Here is a 24534-nt window from a genome sequence, read left to right on the forward strand (position 1 = left end):
TAATCTCAGCAATGAGTACTTTACTCCTCATGTGGTCTTACTGATTTCAGTATTGCTCAGCAGGCAAGCAGCTTGTTGACTGCTCTCTATCAACTCCTAGGTGGAGCAGCAAAATGTCACCATTCACTCTCTTGTCATTCATCTTTCTGGATTTTTTTTTAAGGGGGGTAACGGCTCTCAGTGCGCCAGTGGAGTTTTCTCAGGATGAAAGGACGTACTTGTCATCAGTAAAGAGTACTTTAGAGCATTATGAAAGCAGAAGCTTAGTTGGCTGGCAGTACACTATGGAGCTATGTAGTATTTGTATCACACAAACATGATCATAAGTTTACTTTTTCTGAAGTCTCACTTTCATAAGAAATAAAATATATTTTCAGTATTTTGTCTGAATTCCACAGAAGACTGGGTTGATCAGAGAAGAGTATTTCAACTAAGTTATATTCAAGAAAAACTGTGGTTTGATCTCTTCTACACTAAGTAGATAATGAAAGCTGTGAAAAAAACATTTACTTAAACCTCAAGTCTACTCCATTTAATGGAGTAAGTTTTACATAATGAGTTAGTATAGAAAGTGAATGTAAAATGCACAACTGTGTCAAAATGAATGCATGACAAGCAGATTTTGTAGCTTGTATCGCTTTTTTTTTTTTTTTTTTTTTATTTGTGAACAAATGGCATTAAAGAAGCTGTCTATATCACAAAGCTGAATTTGGTCCTGAAAGCTTCAGAGCTAATGTGGGGAGAGCTAACACAGGTAGGTAAGGCAGCATGTGTTGCAACATTTCTTTCTTTCTTTTGGTTTTTTCCTTTTTTTTTTTTTCTTTTTTTCCCTTTTTTTTTCCCTTTTCTGTTAGGGCTTTTCATAGTATTTCAGCTTTGCATAACTGAGGTGCTATCCATGAAGTTTTAAACTCATACAAGTTATTGTTCAACCTTTCGCATTTCTGACACACTTGAAGCTGTTGTGCAGTTGTGCTTCCCTGTCCCATTCTCTGAACTAAATCTTGCCGGGGCTAAATTTGGCCCAGATTTTCACTGTATACTGTCCAACACCATTGCTTAGCTTCTCTGATGTGGCATGCTCTTGCTTCAGGGTTTTCTGCTCAACTTTGAGCGAAACAGCTTTAGCTCTTCATCTTACTGGTAGTATTCTCTTGTTCATATTACTTGCCTTTTAGTGAAAATGGGCATTGAGGATCTTGAAGCTCTTTGCTTGTGTTTTGGTGTATGACCATTTGTAGGAGGAAATAAAAAATCCAAATTGCGTTAGGGTCCTAGAAAACTCAGGTCCTTATTAACTGGAATACAAATCCAGATTATTACTGAAACAAAACTTGACAGGAACCCACAGAGCAATGTATTAGCATGCATTTACTACAAGTAGAAGCTAGAGTGAACTACAGCAATAACTCAACTGTAACAAAATGTCATCCTTAGATATGTAGGTGTATAAGCAGAGAGGCAAAAATACATAGTTCGGCAAAGATTTGTTGAGGTTGGAGAATGGTTTAAAAAAAAAAAGTGTTCTTTTCCAATTAGCCTTAGGGAGCTCAGCTTGCTATAAATTCTTTGTTCTGGAACATGGCTGTGGACAATAGGTCAAAGATTAAGTAATTCATTACAGAACTGGTTGGTACTCCTGAATTTAATAAACAAATGAATGAACAGGGTTCTCCGGCCATAGCAAGATTCATTACTTTGTGTGGCAATGGTTGGATCTTAAATTTTTTTTTTAAATTGCTTGCAAGGCTCGCCACTTACTTAATTCTTGTATGTGGACATTGCTGTATTTGAGGTGACCTGGTAACTTAGCAATCGTGATACAGATGAAAGCACTCAAAACAGAAATTAAATGTGGTCCCACTAGTAACTGCTTAGAACTTGAGATTCTAAGGAGGTAAGGAAGGAAACTGTAGATTGCATTTTGAAAAACCGAAGGAACAATAATGTGAAACTTCTAAACAAAAAATAGTGCAGCACTACATTTGACAGAGCAATCAATATTTTTAGCACAGCAAAATTACTGAAATAATAACACTAAACCTTCTTGTGGAAGTACATTACTCAGGGCTGCAGAATATAAAACACAGGCTCAAAGTGAGAGGGCTGCATTGAAACAGGAGGTGACTTAAAGCAATTTAGTCATTTTTACAAACTTGCTATTTCAACATTTGGAAATGAGTCGTACTCCAGCAAGAAGTCTGGTTAAAAACCAGCTGTGTGCTCAGCTTCTAATGCTTAGTAAGTAGGAACTAAGCACTCAAAACCAAATCCTATTCCTCATCAAGACAGAGAGGGTTAAACTGACTTAATTTGAGGGACCCTGCAGCAATCGGACATACCACTGTTCCCTCTTTGTGCTGCATAGTGGAAATATAGATGTTACTGACGTCTGTAATCCCTGTGGCTGCGGCCCCTTGTTGCAGCGTGGGGCATTTGGCCATTTTATGTATGTAACTCTTGCGGCTCTTGCTTGCTGTGATAGATGAGCGTTGGGGTATTTTTTTTTTTGCCTGGTTTGCTATGAAAACAAACCATATCCAGTCATGCTAGGTATGCGTGGCCTTTCGCATGTTCCTGCTTCGTGATTTTTGAGTATACTGGCTGATTTTAATGGAATGTGGCAAGAAAGTTGTGATTCTGAAAGAATAATTACATTCCTAAAATTTCATGAAAATAGATGAGTGGATAGGGCAGGAATATGTTACTGAGCAGGAAGAGCTGTAATGTAAATGTAAATTCTCTGACGTAGAAAATGCACGCAAGACCTTTAAAATGCCTGATCTGTGTGAAATGCTTCTGGGAAAGTTGACACCCTTTTAGACTTCAGTTCACTTTGTGAAATGACTCTCCCAGAAACCAGGTTTAATTGGTTTAGCATGAGTTGGGGGTGTGGGTGTCACAAACTTTTTTCCACCATTGTCCTTCCTTTAAAATCCTCAGCTCCTGGAATCTTGTGATTATATGAGACTCCAAGTTTTCATTTAAAAAGTTAGAAAACCAGCTATAAGGTTTGTAGGCAAGATCTTGAAAGTGCTGAACCCAGGCAATGGAACGATGATGATCCTCTCCAAAGTCAAGCACAATTATTTTACCTAAAAATTTTCTGAACTTTTATGCAACCTTGCTATATCCTGTTCCTCTTGTGCAGCAGAAGCACCCCAGCTCCGCTGTCTTGTTTGATACTACCTTGCAGTCAGCCAACTTCAAACTTAAGGCCTGTTATCTTATCACAATTATTGCAGTATCACATGTGGGCAAGTGTCCAAGTGACCTTGTGTATGCGTCTTGCCATTCATTCTTCACAGGGCATTTCGGCCGGGGCGCTGTGCACAAAGGTGCCTTTTACGGCTCGCTCTAATCAGCGTAACTTTCCACTCTGCCACCGGGGTCTGGGGTGGAGGTAGGTTAGAAGTGAATGAGAAACAGCGGAGAGTGAGAGTGGGCTAAAAATGTTGAGGGATCAAAGAGGAAAAGTAGGTCGTGGCAGGGTTTGTGTGTTGGGAGGAGGACTAGGGGGAGCACAAGCTAGGGGAAGATTTGTTTCCTATTGGCTTTTCAAAGTTGTGCAATTTAAGAATTGGATTAACCTGATATGACTTTGTTTTTCTGCCAGATTAGATATGTTGAGTTTCTTGGCATTGTGAATTGTACAGTACATTGTGTGCTGTAAATATGGGTGTGTCAGGATAAAGCTGTAATGACACAACACGCTCACAGCATAATGCAGCGCTGCTGGGTGGACTCCCCTGCTCCCTTAGCGTCCCATTCCCTCTACCCCTGAACGCACATAGTTGTTAGAGCATTTACAAATTTGTTAGAACTTCTTTACGTTCCTACGTTCTGTTTCCAGCACAGCATCAAGACATTGCGATACCCTTTGTGGTAAGGTAACACTTATCTGAGGCCCGAAAGCCCGTTTGGTCTGGCAGTGGCCTATGCTATATGAAGTGTCTTAAAAAAAAAAAAAAAAAAAAGGCTGTATGAAAAGACACTCAAGAGTTTCCTGCTTTCTCAGGATTAAGCTGGAGAAAATTTACTGGGAAATGTTGCAATTTTTTTTTTCTCTGCTTTTTTTTTTTTTTAAACTGTGTCTAAGACATTGCCTTGAGCTTAACTTTGGAAGACTAAAAAATCAGATACAGAGCTGAAATAACTGCAAGTGCTGAGTTCACTATTGTTTGAAGTACACCACAGCAGCATATCGATGTCAAAGTAAAATTTTCACAGCAGTATGTATTTGCTCAATGGGTTGGGTTTTTCTTGTGTTACATACATACTGAGATAATTTAATTTGGTGTATCCATTTTATATGCTGGGCTAGCAATTCTCTTTGCTTGCTGCAGAGTGAGGGTGGAGTAATGACTGACTGCAACTAGACAGCTAAAGAAAGGCGGCCAGAATCAGAGCCCTGTTGAGCTGGGTGATCACTGCTCTGAAGGCTAGTAAAGAGTATGCAGACTTTGGGGATTGAAACTACAAATACCTTAGGGCACCGTTGTTTAATTCCCACACTTGATTTCCAGACTTCTCCAGGGACCACAGCTATCCAAGCGGGTTAGTCACAAGGGACTGACCATAATATGGCCTTTGTCACCAACTGTCTAGGGGCCTGGCCTCTGTATCAATACATGTACATTGAAAAATAAGGAATTAATTTCCCTGCCTGTAGTGAAGATTATTTCTCGTGGAAGAGAAGAGCATAAATAACAGATAAGGTTAGTAGGTCAGATATCAAGATTGTGTCATGTCCCTTAGCCAAATGTTGTTACAATGCCTTACTGTAATTCACATAAGCAAAAAACAAGGGGGCTTGCTCATTAGAGGAAGCTTTTTCTGAAGTGGTAGTAGTCTGGTAATCGAGCCTTTTTTTGAGAGCGACACAAATTGAGTAAAATGGAGCAGGAGGTTGACCTTGTGAACACCTGCATCACTCAGCTGTATACTTAAATGAGAGAATTAGGAAAGAGTGCAGCATATTTAAAGTTAACCTGCATATTCACCTTTTGAGGAGGTTAAACCACAAGCCTTCAGTTACAAAAGTTGGACAGCTGTGGTTTGGGTGTCTACTTGAAACACCTTAGCTGTTGGTGTCTTGGCACTTAGAAAATGAGGGCATGGATTGTCCAGACTTTGAGACCTGATGTTCCTGCATCTGTAAATCACGTGGCTGCTCTCAGAACGGCTGATCTTTCTGTTGGACTGGACTCATCACCAGGTTTAAGAAACACTTTTCCAAACTCTTACCTGTTCAATTTTCTCAGTGCGACATGGTTGAAGTAATTGTTGAAAATTGTGGTAGTCTCTGTCTGGAAGCTGTTCTGAACACGTGAAGAGAAATCATTAGCCAAATAGAAGGAAAGAACTGGAGGTGTAATTGTCAACTCATGTGCGTCTCTGATTTCACCAGTTGCTGCACGTGTCTAGGTTATCAATTTATTTCTGTTAGAAAGTAAACAAATCTCTCTTTTCTTATGTACTCTCATGACTGTTTCGTCTGAGTTGCTCTTATCTGTAGCAGGGATGTACTTCTGAGGTCTTATGTTTGGAGGCTTTTCTTTCTGCTTCCACATGTAACATGCTCTCACGAATCACGTGCACCTCTGATGCTGGCCAGGGATGCTGTTTGTCTCTTCCTAAGTCAGTTATTTAAAACCATTATTATCACTACTATCAAAATAAACCTTATCATCAGGGCAGCTTTTATCCCATTAGACCCTGCATGTTTTTCGCATCGAATCCTTTGGCCAAATTCTATCTCACTTAATGTTTCTCTGTGTTCAGTAGTGCTACTTGATGGCTATTTAAGTAGCATCAGCAAAATCTGAACCATAGGGGATGTATACCACCATCAGAGTCATACCCTTCCTGTACTGGGCCCCATCCTGAGAGGCCTAAGTACCTCTGATTCTCCTGAGTGTGGAATCTGAAGTCATTCAGCATTTTGCATTTTTGAGCCACTGATGGGAAGCTCTCATAATCCTCTACAGTTAAGAATTTACAGTGCTTTTTCCAAGTCAGGTCCTTTCAGGGTCTGCAACCCTGAAGGAGCTGATCACGTGTAACTCCTGTTGAAATCCAGGTGAATGCCTAGAGCTCAGCACCCTTGCCGAACGTCCTCAGCCCTATGAGGCCAGTTAACGCCTTGTTAAAATACAGCACTGGCAACACTAGCATTTAAGCAAACTCTTGGAGTAATTTTTTTGCTGCCCTTCAGTTTATAGCCCGTGGCTTGTTGTTTCCCACTTTCTCACGTTTTCCCAAAGCCGCTGGTGTGTACAGTCTGAAGATCACATTTAACCAACACAAGGAAATCAGCTTGGCCCGACGGGCTTCTTTATCACGTGGCTGAGAATGTGTTCACTCTGTTCTGCCAGACTATGGCTAGCTGAGCAAAATACAGTGAAGCTCTGGGCTTCTGGCCAAGCTTTTATTTCAGTTTGGAGCTTACAGCCACATATTTGCTATTTGGCAGGACATCCACTGGGGTATATTTGGATAGTAATCTAGCATTGTTTTGCTGCTTTTTTCTTCTCTTTTTTTTTTTTTTAATGCACACAGATAGTATAATCCCACTCTATAAAAGATTTCTCAGTGTGCACCGTTACATATGTGCACTCAGAACTTGTAGCCATGACCTTTGATAAATATAAGTCAAAGCAATTAACTTTCTTTTATTGAAAAATTCTGGATGTCCTACTCTTTGCCCCCTATGTGCTGATAACAGAGCTATGTTGTTACTCTTTCCAAGATCAAAAGCTTCACTAGGGTTTGATTGAAGTCCAATTATGGAAGGAAGTAGCTGTGCTGGAGCTCTGAAAATAGCAATAATTGTTAAAATAATAAAGTGTGTCCTTGTGTGTCTTTACAATATTTAAAACTTCTTTGGGGGGGAAGGGGGTGGCTTTCCTCTAGTTTTAAAATGAAAATATTAGCAAATGTCTTGGGGAAATAGGATTGTGCTGTTAGAAGAATAAGTATCCCTCTCTGGACTTCTTACTTCAGTTCTATTCTCCACCCCGAGCTTGCCTTCCTCTGAAGCTGTTTGCATGCAGCCTGACTCATGCAGGAAAATAAAGCTGGATTTGATTTTTAACTGTATGGGAGGCTTTGGGTTTGGGGGGATAAAGGCTTTATGATGCAAACTCATTTATTTCTCTGTGAAGCAAAAATGGGCTTTTCAAAATACAGCATGTTTTGGAAAGTTGGCTCTGGGTTTGAAACCCCAACATCTCTGAGGGCACCCTTGTATGAAAAAATAGTTAAAAAAGAACACTTGGGGAGGGGGTACAAAACATGATTGCAAGCAGTAGTGTTTGAGGAGCAGTTCCTGTTATTTTATGAAGCAACATCTCTCTTAATGTGGCAGCATTTTGTTGGTTTGTTTTATATGGACAGTACTGAGCCTGGAAGTCTGTTTTTGTGGTACCTTTATCAGACACTTCGAGCTGTGTCTGAGTAGATCAATACTGGCAAAAGCTGAAATACTTTTCCCCAAATCTGTACGTTGTTCTTCAGGATACAAATTTACAGTTGCCTTCTCTTAGTCTTTACTACATCCTCAGAGAGAAAAGAACCTGGGAGAAAGAACCCCGTGGTGAGATTCTCAGCTGGTGTCGACTGACAGAGCTTCAGGAAGGGAGAGCTTGGTTCTTGATGTTAAAACTCAGCGTGTATAAATGTCCATTTATCAGTTGCAGTGTTTAGTTAATTGAAACATCAAGGTGAATAAATAGAAATGAAGATGATAATATGGACAGTGCTAAGTAAATATTTTCCAGTATTTTGCACTGATTGCTATAGGTGCTGCTTTGGTGACTATAGACTTGTGACTGGTTTGAACTTACAGCAAGATTTTACCAGGGGTTGTTTTTTTGGTTTTTGTTTTTGTTTTGTTTTAAAAAAACTCATGTGCTTGCACACACATCTGGTATAGCACAAGATAATCCCTATGTGAAAATCAAACCTTGTGTACTTTCTTTTTAGCCAACTGGACTCAAAATCACTAATTACTTGAGTAAAATCTTTTGCAGTATAGATAAACGGTATCAAGTAATAAATCCAGAGGATTTTACAGATCCAGTGAAGCCTCTTGATTTGTCACATGAATCTTCAGGACTAGAATTTTCTTAGCCCCTTAAATTACTAGGACAGAACCTGTTATTTATTCATTTGAATCTTACTGTTATGCTCTCTCCATTGCAGTGAGAATTATTTAGTCTTTCTTTATTCACTTTATTTTTTTAAATCATCTGTTTATTCTGACCATAAGATAGTTTTATGTATATAACATCTATAAAATATTCTGCCTAAAATAGTTCAGGTCCCTGCTCTTACTGGGTTTGGATGGATATTTAGTATACAAACTGCTTCATTGCCTTCTGGAAATTTTAGTTGTCAAAAACCCCCACCTTAGCAAAGGGTACCCTGTTGGTCGGCTTAAAGACGTTTATACAGTCGGCAGCTTTAGCTGCTCTCAGAAACAGTCCTGCCTGATCTCTAGGAGCTGCTGAAACTCATCAAGCAGGTTCCTGCTAACCAATTATCCAGTTAAGCAGAAAGAGGAAAGGTGTTTCTCTTGCTAGGTTTAACTCATGCTTCCCCAATCCTCAGTAATTGTGGATGTTTGTAACACTGAAATAACAGGAGTGAGAGTAAGAAGGAAAAGGGTTGGATGGGACCTCTGATCTTGCAAATACTGATCTGTGTGTTAGTATGTATCCCTCAAGTGAGCAGAGGCATGCAGTTTCCAGTTTCCAGCATGAATCTAGAGTACTCTGATTCTTAGCTATGAGTCCTACCCAGCATCCCTCACCTAGCTTTTTGTCTTGCATTTTAACAAAATCTTTAAAAAAAAAAAAAAAAAAATTTCCCCCTCCAACCAAATCCCTCCCTACTCCAAAGCCAATAATGAATGTTTCATTGCTGCCAGAGCAAATTTGTTGATTCCCAAACACTCCTACTGTGTCTTAGTTGGAAGACTTAAATTGCTTGCATAAGTGCTGTGGATAATATAAAAAAGATCTTTCTAGTAGAGCTTTGGTTTCCACTACATATTGTAGGAATAAATAAATGCTCAGATGATACCAGACAGCTGGGTTGTCCACATCTGACTGTCTTCTACATTGATTTTTAAGACAGGACAGGTGCATGATTGTTTTAACGGCTATCAATACCAGATGCGTCTGCATGGAATTTAGAGAGATTGTCAAGTAACAGTGCAGTTGTCAAACAAATAATTTTGCTTGTGATTACTGGAAATAGTAAATGAGTGGGTGGGATAAGGTGAAGAGATATTCTCAATTCCAGTAGAGAACAAAAGGATTAAGTGACTTTTGTGACTGCTGTAACAAATAATAACTTGGTGGATACTTTTCTTTTTTCCTTCCTGCTACCTGCCCAAGGATTAGGTTCTATGAGCAGCAAAATCTCTGTGGGTTCTCTGATGTGTAATGAGGCCCCTGCAGCCTTCCTGCAGCCAGGGAGCTAAGAGCCTCTTTCATTTACATTGTTTTCACAAAGTTTGTTAGTAGTACATGTGGATACCTCTCTGCCAAATTTGTTTGAAATTGTCCAACAGTTTCAAAAGTTGTTGGGAGGAGACTAGACAGTCATGTGCACAGCATGATTGCACAAAACTCATTTCTCTAGGAAATTGAGCTAAAGAATAACTGTCAAGTACTGGGGCACTGAAATGAAGCCTGTAAAGTAATTGAAAGAATTGAAAGGCCATTTGGTATCTTAATTTGGTATCTTTAACCAGGTACACAAGATACAGTTCTTGGCCACAGATTAGATCCACACAGGCAGATTTCCATCTGCCCAGGACCTGTCTTCGTAGAAGTGAAGTGTAATTTGCTGACTGCATTGATTGTTTTGAAAGTGACTGGAAAAGCTTACGAAGAAGCAGATATAAATACTCACCAGCTAAGGCTGTGGCTGTGGCAGAACTTTATCTGGTGGTCTGAGCTGTGCTAGCAGCTGAGCGGTCTGTGCAATAACCTTTGACTATAGATAGGGCTTTCTTTCGTTTCCTGAGTAGCCTGAGGGTGTAACTGAATATTTACTACTGTTCTGCGTTGGTTTTTTTATTCTTTTAAAGGATGATCTGTAAATGCACGAGTTGGAATGCATGTTAATAACAAAAATTCAATAGAGTCTTTCCATCATCAGGATTTTCTTGAGTTTTGCTCGTGCCTTGAGTCCTCAAAGACCTTATCCAGGCAGCAAAATGGAGGCAAAGGAGGTAGAGCCAAATTCTTGGTGTTACTGAGCAAGGGAGCTGCAAAGCCGGATGGCCACCTCATCCCTAGCAGCTAGGACAAACCTTCAGAAACAGGTAAAGATGGCTTGAGACTTCTGCTTCAGTAGATGCTTCTTCCAGGCTGCAGTTTAAGCGGGTGAGGTACGCAAGTTGAACAGCGTGTTGTGTGCGATGGATGGGCAGCATCATCTAAGCTGGGTGTGAATTGTGTGGTATGTATGTACATAAATGACCTGGGCATGAGGAAGCAAGATGTTTTCACCTGTGAATAGATGAGTTACTTCTGGTGAAGTGCACAAGAACACAGGGTTAGCTTCTGTAGGAAGAACACATTAAAGGTGGCACAAAGCATTTTTATCGTGAGACCAGCTCTTAATTTATTTCTGAAATTCTGGAGCACCATAAATCTGGTCAGTGCTGTTGTCTTTATTCCTTCTGCATTTGTAAAAGGAGAACAAATAAAAATGTTCTGTAAGCTTTGCTACATTTAAAAAAAATATTATTCATATGGCACAGCTCTATTTTGTGTAATTTTTTATATCCAAAATATAGAGGGCTTTAGAATAGAAGAAGAAAAGCTGCATATCTGAGTTTAAGATAAAATAAGATGATCTCTGTGACAGAGACAGCAGAAGTGATGTGATATGACAGTTGCTGTAGCAACACCACCTACTTCATGAAAATCAGAGTTAACAGGAGTGTAAAAGGTAAAGCCCACATAGTTTTCCAAGCCTATGAATTGTTGCTGCCCTCAGCTTGCAGTCCTTTCCAACTCTCCAGTGTTTCTCCTTTCATTTGGGCACAGATATACCTTTTTCTGCATGGCCAACTCCTGCAGACCCGATCCTGTATTCAGCAGGGGCATGTAGTGGGAGTTCTGCAGGAGCAGTGGAGCCTGCAATGTCTTTGCCTACAGGTGACCCGGTGAATTGGAGGGAAATAACATGAAGGATTGTGTCGCGTCCTGTCCTCCCCCCAAATTCTCTCAAAGGCCTTGGACAGCAAAATACTGTAAGGCCAGTGCTGTCTCACAGGTATCCTGTATAGAGAATGGGATGACCACCACTGCAAAAAGGAAGTCAGACCAGTCAATTTGCTTCCGTGGGAACCAGCTTTTAGTAAAGCAGTGTTATATTTAATATAAATTGTTAAGTATTCTAGAGGCTGAAGGTGTCATAAGTAAGTACATTGGCACTTCCCCCCTCCCACATAAACCTGAAATAGTGGTGTTCCATACCAGTGATACGTTGCCTATGAAAGTAGGAAAACACGTTGTTTTTAATGAGAATAGTGTTGAGCTGGTTGTCTGGCTGCTGGGAAGCGCCGAGTCCAGCGCAGCATGCAGAGGGCTTTGTTCCCGGGTGGGCAGAGGCTTCTATGAAATTTACTGTATTCAAAGGGGGTAGAAGGGTCTCCACTGAAGAAATGTTTCAGTGCCAAGACATTGTTTGAAATTTATTTGGTATGTCTGGACTGGCAACTAGTTTTGAAATTTGCAGCTATGGTTACTGGAAGAAAAATACTGTATTGAAAATATGGTGACTGTAAATAAGGCTGCTATTGGCTTCCGCTTTTCTTAATGATAATTTCCAGTGAACAGGGTCCTCTGTTTATGTATATTTTTAAAATGCAGACACGTATGTTTAAAAGCTCCCATATGCAGTGAATTGATAAGTGATTTGCCAGTTCGTGTTGGCCTCAAGGTTACATTCAAATATATTTTTATTTTTAATATATTGATTTTTTTAAAATGTATTGACTTAATTTATTCATAATATTTTTATCATTAATTGGCAATAGAGAGCCACGCTCTGTGTGATAGCAAAAGTAAAATCTCTATTACTTGTGAATTGTGGGAAAAGAGTTTGAAAGAAATGGCAGTCAAGTTGAGTTTCACTGATCTGTTTTGCTGAGATGCCTCCTGAGGCATTACAATAAACACACTGCTCAATAGATGAAAGGACGTTTGACTTCTGTGTCTTGGGGCATCTTCATTTCATTTTTGACATAATTCAAAATCTTCACAGGTTCTGCATATCTGTTGTATTCAGAACATGCATACGTAGTGGGTTCAGAGTCTCAGTTCAGGGCTATGGACAGTTTGCAGAGGACGTCAGAAGGAAAATAACTATGAGGATTCCAGGATTTCTTCAAGAAATAGTCCATCACCAACCTTTTTCACTGCTACTATTTTTAAGAGATAAAAATGTAAAGATTTTGGTATGTGTTGGTTTTTTTGGTCACTTTTCCCTGAGATTTTTTGCTCACTTTGTCTTTCTGTAAAAATGTGACTGCTGTTCTTGGGTGCAGAAATCCTTGCAGGCATTAGTTTGGTTTTTGAGACTCCTCAGCATAGTAGTTTCTGCCCTTTTCTGGTGCTAGATGACTCTGTCATATCTAGAAGTGAATTTATAAGAATGTCTTGCCTAGTGCACAGTGTTGTCATTTCTTTTAATCAGACTTGCTTTTTGAAGTTCCTCGGTTTTGCCTGCGTCTAATGTGCCACAAAAACCTGTGTTGTGCAGCAGCTGTAAAGAAGTAGTTGTGGACACATGGGTAATGTCTGTATGCAACAGTCTGTTCTCCTGGAATTTTCCCTAAGCCGTGGTTACGTGTTCCCTTCCTCCTCTGACCCATTTTTCAGACTACCCGAGACTGATGCGTTTGTATACTTTATAAGTGAAGATGAATCTATCAATAGAGAAAAAGATACAACTGCACACCCTTGTGCTTTCTTTGTGTGTGCTCATTGGGAATAAAACTAGTACCTAAAAGCAAATTAGACCCCTGAAGTTACTGGGCTGTAACAAACCAAATATAAGTTTTTGGATTTTGCTTTTTTGTTTTGTGGTGGTTATTTTTTTCCAAAACATGTTAGAGGGTCCTAATTTAAGGCAGAGAGAAAAGAAAATGTACTTAGTCTTACTTAGAAGGTTATGGGAACAGCTTGTCCCCATTCTGGCATCTCTACTTCTTAAAATGTGATTATTTTATACAAATCACCCTCTATAAAGCATCAATTTAGTTTTGTCACATAAAGGGTGTACTTCATTTTAGTGAACAAAAAGTGTAAAAAAGTAAAAATAAAAAGCTACTGCAACAGATAGTTCAGATTTGTGTGTACAAAACAGATCAAAAGAGAGGGCGAGTTTGCAAGTTCCTGTAACTCTGCCTAGTGACCCCTTTTTCTTAAGGGATGTATTCAGAGAGCAGCTGATAGCATCTGTTGTCTGTCTCTCAGGCTTGCCATTAGCTACTGATTGGGAGTTAGAGGAAATGTACCTGTTTCACGTGGCTTTTCCATGCCATTTCAAATCTCACTTGGCTGTGTTTTGATAACACACCCAAGCAAGATGGGTTTGGGTACCAGAACTGGGTAATAGATACATGAGTCATGGGTGGCATATGCTTCCAGGATTACACGATGGCTTTTTGCAAGACCTGTTTACTGACTGAGAGCGTGCTGTCCTGGATACTCATTAGCCAAATAAATAGAACAATGTGAGAGGAACTCACTTGGTCTGGAGTCTTGCAGAGCACATTGGCAGTGGCATGAATGCATCCTGAAGACAAGTGTTGTCTTTGTTTTGAGTGGTATTCCACGTGAGGGAATATTTATGGATGCCATATGAGGCTGTTATCTAAAGCAGGGGCTCTATCTAAAATCTACTGTTTGAGATTGGTTTATTAAAGGTGGGTATGTAATTGTCCAAGGAAAGAAAAATGGATCTTTTTTTCTCATTCAGAACAGGCTAACAATTCTGATGCTTCTCTGGAATGTTCCCTTTAAGAAAAGAAAGAATAATTGTACTTTTTGAGGAACCTTACTGTATGTGACTTACTGATTAATGAAAATATACCCAGATATGCCAAAGGATGTCACGAAGCTCCAATGCACCAGAGAATATCAGTGTCTTGAAGCAAAATGTGCTTCTAAGCCAAGTCTAAATCAAAATTAAATACCTATCCCAATGTTCTTCCCTGCAGCTCCTCTTCAGGCCCTGTCCCCGCTGAGTGCCATCTTGGTCTATCTTTGTAAGGAAAGCAGCACTCTACAAACAATCAGAAAGGTGTTTAAGAGGGCTGTGGATTTCATGCTTTTCAAGAATTTGAAAATCCCCGTGCAATGTCCTGGGAGCAGGATCAAACCCTCTGTTTCTGTGTGTAGTGCTTCTGCAAGGGAAATGTGCAGAACAGGAACAACTACTTTCAGGCATCTTGCAGCGGCTGGTATGGGAGAGAATAAAAGTTTGATTTCCTAGTAGCTTTCAGAAATGGGGCCTCATTGAGCTAAGTGCTGCCTTCACACAGGCTAAAGATAGGGTAAGGTTTTCAGAGTATGGATCTTAGAGAAGATCTAGAGTCTTAAGTCCAGTAGACATAGTGGAGAATTCTACCTGGTGGTGCCTCATATTTGTTTGTTTATTGCTTTTGAAGGGCAGAATTTTACTGGCACAGCAGGCATAGCATATTACATGCACATTATGCTAACCACATGCAGGAGTTGCAAAGTCAAGCCTTCAAAAGCCTGCAAACACTTGACCAAAGGCCACGTGTGCAGCTTCAGATAGCAAACCCCCCTCCCTTGTCTGCCTGGAGATGCAGGCTTTAATTACATTATAGCCTCTTTTTCCCCTTTTCCCTTTTTGAAAGCAGAGGTCAGACCAGCTCTGGGTTGAATCAGGGCTGTATCAGGAAGGAAGCGGTTGTCTGTAGGATCTTGGATCTTGACCTCATTTACTGCAGATGTGAGAGGATGCGGGGAACGGCAGGAGGAGAAGGGAAAATCTGGCAGGAAGGACAGAAGGATTTTGTCTAGAGAGACTGGATTTTGCCACGGAGTTTCAACAGAGTTCTGAGCAAGTCATTTGATTGTGTGATTACCATTACTTGTCACACTGCATGTTTGCTTCCCTTTTTGTGAGGAGCTCAGTTTAATACCTTGGGCAGCCCTCACTTGTGTCAGTGTATAGCACCCAACCTGCAAGAAAAGTTGGTGAGAGTTGATTTGAAATGCAGACAATGCCTACAGTGTTAGCTAACCTGAGAGGCTGGCTGCATACTTTTGATGTAAAATGTCCATACTTCTGTCCTTCACCTGCAAAGAAGTGCTGCCTCTTCTTTCATGGGGGTCTTGTGGGGAAAAATTTGTTTCTGTGAAGCATGCAGATGCAGTAGTCATCAGTGCTGGAGAGAACTCCTGAAAAGTTGCTAACTGTGTCTCTGCAGGAGGTTGGAATAATTTGTGGCAAATAATGTATGGGTCCATTTGGATAAATCCAAACAGGTGAAACAAGTGACTCCTGAATGAGGAAAGAATCTAGAAAAAATAGTATGTGATTGAAACTTTAAAGATTGTTGCAACCATGACTGTGCTTCTTAAAACAACTCTTGCATTTAATTTTAAAAACAAATGGAAAAGACAACCTGGATTTTCTGATGTGCCACCCCTACAACAGGCACATTGGAAATGAGTAGGAATGGACTTGACAGCACCCCACAGCGTCCTGCTGCTTGGACTGAGTAGAGGATGACAACTTACTCTCGCTGTAAGAAGCTGAAGGGGGACGGGGCGCTTTGCCAGCGCACTTCACTGTTTGCTGATAGAAGAGGATCTGTGGGACTCGGGAATCTGGAGCTGCGTTTGTACCATCAGCACAGGCGCTCTCCTACCCTGTTCCCTTCAACGATGCTCTTCTACTGAACACGTGCATGCCAGCCTCTGCTGAAGCTGCCTTCCTCTTCCATGCTCTCCCCCTCTGCTCTTTGGCTACCAGTCTCCCTCATCCTCGCCTTCCTCACCTCCTTGCCCCCTTCCCAACTTTGAGTCCTTATCACTTACTGAAATTGCCCCTTTCTCACCCAGCCTTAGCATGCATGCAGTAGGTTTTAAGGCAAACAACACTGATCCAGGAGCTGCCCTCTCTTCCAGTGCACAGGCCACTAGCACAGTTCAGTGAAAAGTTTGCCAGAAATTTTTAACAGGTTCAAAACAAAGTATTTTTGCTGAACCTTTTTCGGGAAACTGTAGAACCATTTTGGCATAAATCTAATTGGCACACACAAATCCAAACAGAATGGTTGAAATCTGGCAGAGGTCTAAGGAACTGAAGGCAGCATCCTCTAATGGGAAGTGTCAGACAATCTTATTAAAACTACCAGTCCTGCCTGTAATAATACTGTAGGGGCCCAGAGCGGGAGGCACACAATGCTGAGAGGGGAAATGACAATTCTTTTGTAATTAAATGCACAAGGTTTGTAAACAACGCTGATATCTTTGAAAAGTACACATTTTAAAAACACTTTAATGTGCCAGTCTTTTAGTGTGTTGAGAGGAGCGAGTATGTTGTGGTTGCATTGGATTAAGATCCTTCTTTCCGCAGGAAGTGTTTGCAGTCACCCCATGTTCAGCAGAATCAAGTTTGTGTAAGATAAGAAATAGAGGAATGTCTGTGCCAGGTTGGAGCACTGGTCAAAATACACTGATCTCCTGTTGCTTCGGAAGAAAAGAAAGCTCCTCTAATAACTGGTTACATAGATACACCCAGGGGTGAAGTGTCGTCTTCACCTCCAGGCAGAGAGTGGTTGGTTTTTTCGTGCCATGTGAGGGCTGGAAGATCAGACAGTGTGGCTTGTAATTCCCTTTAGTGCTAGTATAGATTATGGTCTTACTGTCCCGGTAATTGTTTTGGTTTCTGGAAGACACTAAAATACTAATAGTAGGGAAATCAGATGATGCTTATAATACTGTAACTGAGGAATTATAATGTGACAAGATACTGTCCTTAGATAAATCTTGGCCTCCAGAATACTCCTTTTACTTTACTGCCTGTGGGGATTTTTGCCTGTCTCAATTCCTGCACACTGCCTTGTGTTCTGCATTGAGATAACTTTTCCTAGAGGCTGGAAGGGTTAATGCAGAAATAGATGACAGATTAATCCGGGACAGGCTGTGATTTGGAGTAAGACAACTATCCCAAATAGCTGGCCAGCCGCCAAGTGGATAGTCGGCAGAGCAGTGGGGTTCTCTGGAGCAGCTCTGGGTGAGGATTATCTGTCAATTTAACTGCTGTACTATATAGTCCGACTGACATACCAAAAGTGCCTTTTGTTTAGATCAGGAAAAATTATTAGCAAACACATATTTTTATCTCTGGGCTGCTAATAAATTGAATGAGAAAATCCTCTGTCCCTCCAACATATGTGTAAAAAATAGGGGAAAATACTTTGATTAGAACACTTCTACTCCCTTTTCTTTTCTTTTTCCTGTTGCTGTTCTCCAGCCAGCTGTTGAGCTGATGAAAAGTGTGGAAGGGCTGCAAGAAGGGAGATTTTCTGAAAATCAGGCACATTTCTATTGGAGTGCAATGATTCAAAATTGAGTTCCACATAATTCACCGGGGATCTCTTGCAATACAAATAACAAGTCTGTCAAGCAGTGGTGCAGTTGAAGAGGTTATTTCTGTCTTAGCTCTCCTGAGCACAGCTGGTAGGTGGGATGTTTCAAAAGGGGGAAATTAAGAGTCAGGATACAGTGATTGAGCTCCCCACGATACCAGATCAGCATTTTGGTTTTGTAGGTATATAAAAATACTGTACTTTTGAATTGTGAATTTTAATTATTGCAAGCAATTTAAAGCTGCTTTTTTTTTTTTTTACCAGCTGTTTGGTGACCTAGATGACACAAGTGAATGGCCTCAGTCCATTTCTCTTTGAACAAGGAACCACACTGAAAATATTGCCATTACGTTGGACTTCCTCACTGGCAGTCTCTGCTGGGAGGAGGACTGAAAGGGTTAGAACAGCCAACTTTCTTTCAAGTCCTTCTTTCTGGAAAATTTTCGCTATTGCTAATATTTGCCAGAGCAACACCAAGAGCATTCTCAAAGGCAAGAAGTTGGGGCGGCCGTAACTGCTGCTGGGGCCGTCAAAACCTGCTGATCCCTTCGCCAGGAGACACCTGGAGCTGTGTCTGTCCTGGCATACTCAGTGTTGCTTGAGTGGAGCTCTACAAGTGGGAAAGTCTCCAGACAAAAGGCCAGTGTTGAGATAGTTGTGGTCTCTCCAGGCCATGGTTGAGACACATCACTAGGGTGGTATGAGGGGAAGTTTCCATTAACCATTGTTCCCAGCTTGCATCCACCACCACCGTGGAGTTCTGCAGCTGGATTTCCAAAAGAGCTTAATGTTCAAGAGCTCGAGTTTCAGCAACTTAAATAGAGGGGCTAAGTTCTTTCCAAAACACTTGGCAATCATCAGCCCCCATTGAGAACAAAGCTAAGCACATTAAACAGTCCAGCCACTTCACTGTTGTGAAAATTTGGCCGCTGTTGTGAGTGCAGAGTGTTTAAATAATGCAGAGACTGGCAACAAAGGCATCTGGCTCCTGATGCTGAGCAGTGAGGTGCTTTACCTTCGCCCGGCCTTGGCAGCTGGTGGTGTAGGCTTCCTCCTTGGCTCATTCCTTGTGCATCACAGCCTCTGACCAGCTCTTTCTCTGGATGTTGTGACAGCTGTGAAGCTTGCTGATGTGAGGATTAGTCGGCTGCTGGGCACATGACGTTCAGATTGCTGTGCTTATTTGACCTACCTCTGATTGCGAGGAATTTAGTGCATAAAAATAACACCCTGAACAAATTTGGCAGAGGGATGCACAGCTAAAGTGCTATGCACACACGGGGAGAGGAGCTTGGAGAGCAATGTAACGTGAGGCCACGTACTGTACTTCTGCAGTAACAGCAGTGCCAAGTCCAGCACAACCCACGCCGTCGTCTTGGGTTACGATGAGTTCCACCACCACAGAGATGTAATGGCCATTAGCCAGTAAACTAACAAAGACAGGTTCCTGGCTTGTATTATTGGCAAAACTTGATAGAATAAATAAAAAGATACCAAGTGCCAAGACTTGCCTAATGTAAAATGCTGGACAAGGAAATACTGGTTTTTCTGCCTGGGGTTTTAGAGACCCTTATTAACACTGTTGTTCTCAGTGGAGTTCCTGATCGTTTACAGGAGCGTGACAGAAGGGAGAGTCAACCCGCATAGACTGAGAGAGGTGTGCGTGCACTGTGGAATATCTCACAGGGCAATAGTCTTCAGGCTCGTAGGTGATGAACGTTTAGCTGTGTGCATGATTTGCTCAGGCTTTGCATTAGTGAATAGCATTCACCTTGAATGAGTTTGCATTGGCACCTGGGACATCTTATGTTTGCTGAAGGACCGGGTCTTTAGTAGTGAGAGCTTCTTAGACCGGGGGAAGTGAAATGTGTGCATGTAGGGAGCAAGGCAGGACCTTGATTGCTGTAGGTTCTTCTCCCAGATCACCTTGGAGATACATTGCTCTTTCCTTTATTTTGCTATTGCATTCGTAAGACACAAAAACTCCATTTCCCGTGTTTAAAAGGAGCATTTTTGCCTTTTTCAGAGAGATATTGCAAAATTTCTTGAGGCCAATGATTACAAAGCTCATGTAATTGTGTAATATGGCACATTACAGATACGTGGTATCAGTTTACATAGTATCATTTATCTAGAGCTTCAGCAATATTTAAATACAGGTCTTTTGTTTAGGGCAATTAGAAAGCTGGGGCAGATGTCACAATCCACTTGACTTTTTAGAAACACCCTGCCTGCTCACCGGAAATATTATAAAAGTATTCAGAGCTAGTGTCTTGCTTCGTTTTTATCTGTGTTACAGAATTTGCAAGATTTGTATGTGCATATGTCTATATATTTGTCTGCATTAAAAAAAAATCTGGCTGCTCTGGTACAAGTGTATTCACATCAAAGGAAGCTTTCCTGCATTTAATCCTTTAAATAAGCCTGTTTCTGCCAGCCCATATATCTGAAATGAGATTAGCCATCCATTTAAAGCAAGGCTACAAAAATGCCTTGGTGCACTGAGCCGTTTGGGCTGGCTTGAAAACGGTTCCTAGCCAGGGTCGTGTGTCGTCGTCGTCCCTTTACTAGTCGTAGACACGTTTTAAACACGCATGCATCGATCACAGCCATCTCGAGGGAGAGCTGAAGCGCCTTGCTTGTGAAAACCCACCACCCGAGGTCGAGCAGCCTCTATCCTTTCCCATACCCTTCCCCCGCAATTCCTTTTCGCTCCTCTTTTGCAGGAGTACGCGGCCGGGGGCTGAGGAACACGGTTCCCCCCCCCCCGCCGCCGCCCCGGCTCCATCCCGGGGCCCGCACTGCGGGGCCGGCGAAGCGGCGGCCGGGCGCGCCCCCGGGCGGGCAGCGAGGGGAGAGAGCGCTGCCCTGCGGCTGCCTGCCGCTGCCCTGCCGCCGCCCCTGTGGCCGGCGGTCGGGCAGGCCGTGGTTTCTGATGTTAATTAACGAGGCACAGCAGGAAATGTCGAGTTTTCAGCACCGAGGGCTTGGCAGTGGCGCGCCGGGTCCGGAGGCAGAGGAGGAAGCGCTCTGCCGTTGGTACAATGCGGGTAGCCGGATCCTTACCTCTCGCTCGCTCTCCGATAGACGTATACTTATTTTAATAACTTTGATCCTCCTTTTCTTTTCTCCCAGGCCCTTACTAGCTTTTCCTGGAAGCTGATTTTATCAGCGCTGGTTTAAAATAGGAGTTCCAAAAGACAAGCTCCCTGTTAGCGAGCCCTGGTTTGCGCAACGCAATTCCCCGGTGCATTTTCTGTGCAGTTTCAATATTGTTGCCGCGATCTTCTAGATTAAAATAAAAACTTCATTGTTAACGCTGGCCTTGGTTTGGATTTAGAAATGACATTCAGTGTTTACCGTTTTACACCCTAAATGTTGCAGATGCCGGCACAAATAAGGAAATATTATGCAGTTGCAGGATGTTTGTGTAGTTATGAAAACTGTCATATCTCTGAAGTCAAAGTGAGTTAGCTAATAGCCAAAATTATAAAAGAATATCAATCAGAAGTTCTCTCTCTGAAGTCTGTGAGGCTTGTACTTCTGAGGCATGTGAAAACTTCTGAAAATTCTGCCCCCGGGGATAGTCCATGTTTAGGCAGCTGACTTTAGGAGCCTATTTTTGGAACCTTTGGTTGAGATATTAAATTGGATTTTTAGTGGGAATGGTGCCTGAATTGGTGCTGTAGGATCTTGAAGGCTATATCTAAGATTAAAAAAGAAAAATGGGGGGGGGGGGGGGGGGGCGGGTAGCATTCTTTTCTGGGGATGGGCTCCTTTTTGTTAGATTTTTATATGCCATAAAAGAGCAACGTGGTATAAGTAAGTGTTCTTTCATTTTTGCAGAGCATCTTTCGGTAGTCATTGTAGCCTTCCATGTTGCTAGTTTCCTTCACTTTCTTTTAGAATATCACCAGTAGGATTTCACAGAAAATAGCAGTCTCCTTAGTGGAGTGCTTCAGCACAGCTTGAAAGTACGTTTTCATGAGATATTGTACTGTATGTTGTTTGATTGTAAAAACTAAACATACCCTCAAAGGTATATATGAAGTGATGTGTGTATGAGAAAACTGAGAAGGGTTACAGTGTGGTGGATAAATCGGACCTAAATGACAGTACTTATGATTTGTTCCTGAGGATGTGATCTTAATGAAGTGGCACGGGTTGGAGCAATACGTCTTCTGCCTGCAGTCTAGTGCAACTCGGTGTTGCATTCAGTGATCTTACGTGGGCATCCAAGATTAGCAACCAGAATTAGGAACCAATTCTGAAAATAACAGCATGAGCATGTCTGAATATGCACCCTACAAAATGGACGAGCTAATATTTAGCAAGAGTAGATACCAAATTTACAGTGAAAGCTTAAAGAATTATTGCTTGTATTTAGAGATCTTCTAAAGTCCACGTTCAGTGATACTATTTACGTATTTTCTTCTAACATAGCTGAATTTATCCTTTATTTTTCTGTAGGTCAGATCTTGCCAGCAAACCGAAACACACCAAGTCCTATCGATCCTGAGACTATCCAAGTTCCTGTTGGCTATGAACCTGACCCTGCAGATCTTGCTCTTTCCAGTATTCCTGGCCAGGAGATGTTTGACCCTCGTAAGCGCAAATTCTCTGAAGAAGAGCTGAAACCACAGCCGATGATTAAGAAAGCTCGCAAAGTCTTCATTCCAGATGACCTGAAGGTAAATTGGAACTGGTGACGAGTTGTTCGTACAGACTCTGTGACAGTTACTTTCTGAGATACAGGTTTGGAGCATGAATCTGTTTTCTCATGTAAGCTAAATCTGCCAGACTAAATACGACGTTGTAGAATAAAACTGTTAAAGGTTCTGAATAAGACTGAGGGGAGGATGTCCCTTATTAGTTACGCAACAGTTGAAATTCATGAGATCAATATTCATTTCCTTTGTATGCCAGAAACTTCCTGCGTGACCTTAGACAGGCTTACTTTGTCCCATATTTCCCACTTATGAAACAGTCAGATCATGTTTCCTTTTTCTCCGTCCTCTGTCTGTCTCATCAGCATAGATTGTGAATTCTTCAAGGAAGAACCCGTCTCTGGCAGAGTCCATCGAGGTCCCTGATAACGACAGAATGAAGTATATTGTATCTTGTTTGGAAGTTGCTTTAGCTCTGTGTTTAATAATGAATGGGAACACTATAGTAAACGCTACTAATCTAGGTGAAAGAATCTAAACTAGTTGTAGGAAAACAGAACAAAAGTATTCTGCTAAGAAGTGTATTTTAATACACTATTTAAAATATAGTAATAATACAATATTTAAAAGGAAAGCACCCTTGTCTATGCCTCTCACCGCTTCTGACATGTGAAGAGCAAAGAGCATGAAGAGAGCAGAGCAACTTGATCAACTGATTCAGCTTATCAAACGACTGTGAAAATTGTCGTTATTTGCAAGATTCTATTCCCAGCATGTGATTTCCAAGAAGATCTTTTTTACCAGAGTTAGTCAGTGCAGAATTTTGTTCTACTGTTGCTGCTGCCCCCCAAGACACAGACTGAAAGCCTGTTGGAGTCGGTGGGAATCCCTGGCTGCGTGTGTGAAGAGACTGGGGTGCCATGTGTTTGCACCAGATTGATAGCATTAGGGAAAGAAGCTGATGCTATTCGCTATTTTTATCCCTAGGGATACTGTTGTGCAGGTTAAAAGCATAGAAATCACAATTCCAGTAGTGTTCACGTGGTATGTTGCTGTCACTTTGTCTGTAGTATCCTCAGCTTTCGTAATGGCAGCTCCATGCCATTACTTAGCTGGGCAACTTTTACTACCAATGATGCTCTGTTGGCATTGCAGTGTGCCGAGAGGTCTGCCTAAAGAGAGGTGTTTGATACAGAAATGGCTATGTGGGTGTAAGGAGGCTGGAGTTTGCTCCTTGGTGCCATTTGTCATTTTGCGATATCTCCTAGGTATTCTTATTCGTCAAAGCAAACTTTTGCCAAAGATGCTGTTGGACTACTCCATGCCAGAGGTGGAAGACATCAAGTGTCTTGCGTGCAGCAGTGGGGCACTTAAGTTTTCAGCCTAGAAGTTCAGGGTCTCTCTTTTCCCTGAGATAATCACATCAGTTGCCCTTGACTCATTTCAGAGTGCTTGACCCAAGTGCTGCTTCTGCCCTGGCATGTGGAACGGCTGTTGAGTTCTGGGGGAGGGTAAGCAGATTAGACCAGTCAATCGTCTCTGGGTTGCATGTGATTTTGAAATGCCAGCCTTACCTCTTTCAGGCCTGGATTAAGGGATTTGCCATAGCAATTTGTTAAAATAAAGCGGGATGAAGCCTAGGTGGCACACTAATAAATTGCTTAAAGCTGATTTTTATACAGTGGAATGAGATGGGAAATTATAAACAAGATTTGGGTCATAGCTTTTTGCTGCATGCTTGTTTTTAAGAGGATTTTTGTGGGTCCCATCTAAGTCCAGGTGAAGAGCAATTTAGATATACGCTGGCTCCAAATCAACATTGCTGCACACCTTGTTAAGCTAAACTAATATAAAGCAGTTCTAGAGTACTTCTAGCAGTCGTTTCGCTCTTGCTTTGCCTTATGGAAGCAACAGGAGATGATGCAGAGCAGTGGCGTTAGGCCTGGCACGCTTCGTGCTGAAAGACAGAGGAGTGGTGGGGTATTTGTCTATTCAGTGCATCGTAGGAACAGATGGCTCCTGTGCCTTGTAGTGGATATGGTGGTGTGCTCCCATGCCTGGTGAAACGAGAGCCACACAAGGAAATGTAAGCATACAAAAATGGAGGAATACTCTGGGAGGGAAAGTTTGAGCTGTATGACTGGACCAGGCAATTTGAGGGTTGAATGGCTGCATCGCTCTGATTCTGCGGGGGACTGAATTTCA

General features: G+C 41.7%; 1 protein-coding gene across 2 annotated transcripts in view; it reads left to right on the forward strand.

The window, feature by feature from the left end:
• Positions 1-24534, forward strand: part of HLF (HLF transcription factor, PAR bZIP family member) — a 38376-nt gene that overhangs the window by 7744 nt on the left and 6098 nt on the right. For both annotated transcript variants that reach the window (XM_030015014.2, XM_030015015.2), the window contains exon 3: positions 22133-22353. In XM_030015014.2, the coding sequence (XP_029870874.1) occupies positions 22133-22353 (221 nt within the window). The remainder of the gene's footprint in view (positions 1-22132; positions 22354-24534) is intronic.

Source organism: Aquila chrysaetos, chromosome 5, assembly GCF_900496995.4.
Source record: "Aquila chrysaetos chrysaetos chromosome 5, bAquChr1.4, whole genome shotgun sequence".
NCBI lineage: Eukaryota > Metazoa > Chordata > Aves > Accipitriformes > Accipitridae > Aquila > Aquila chrysaetos.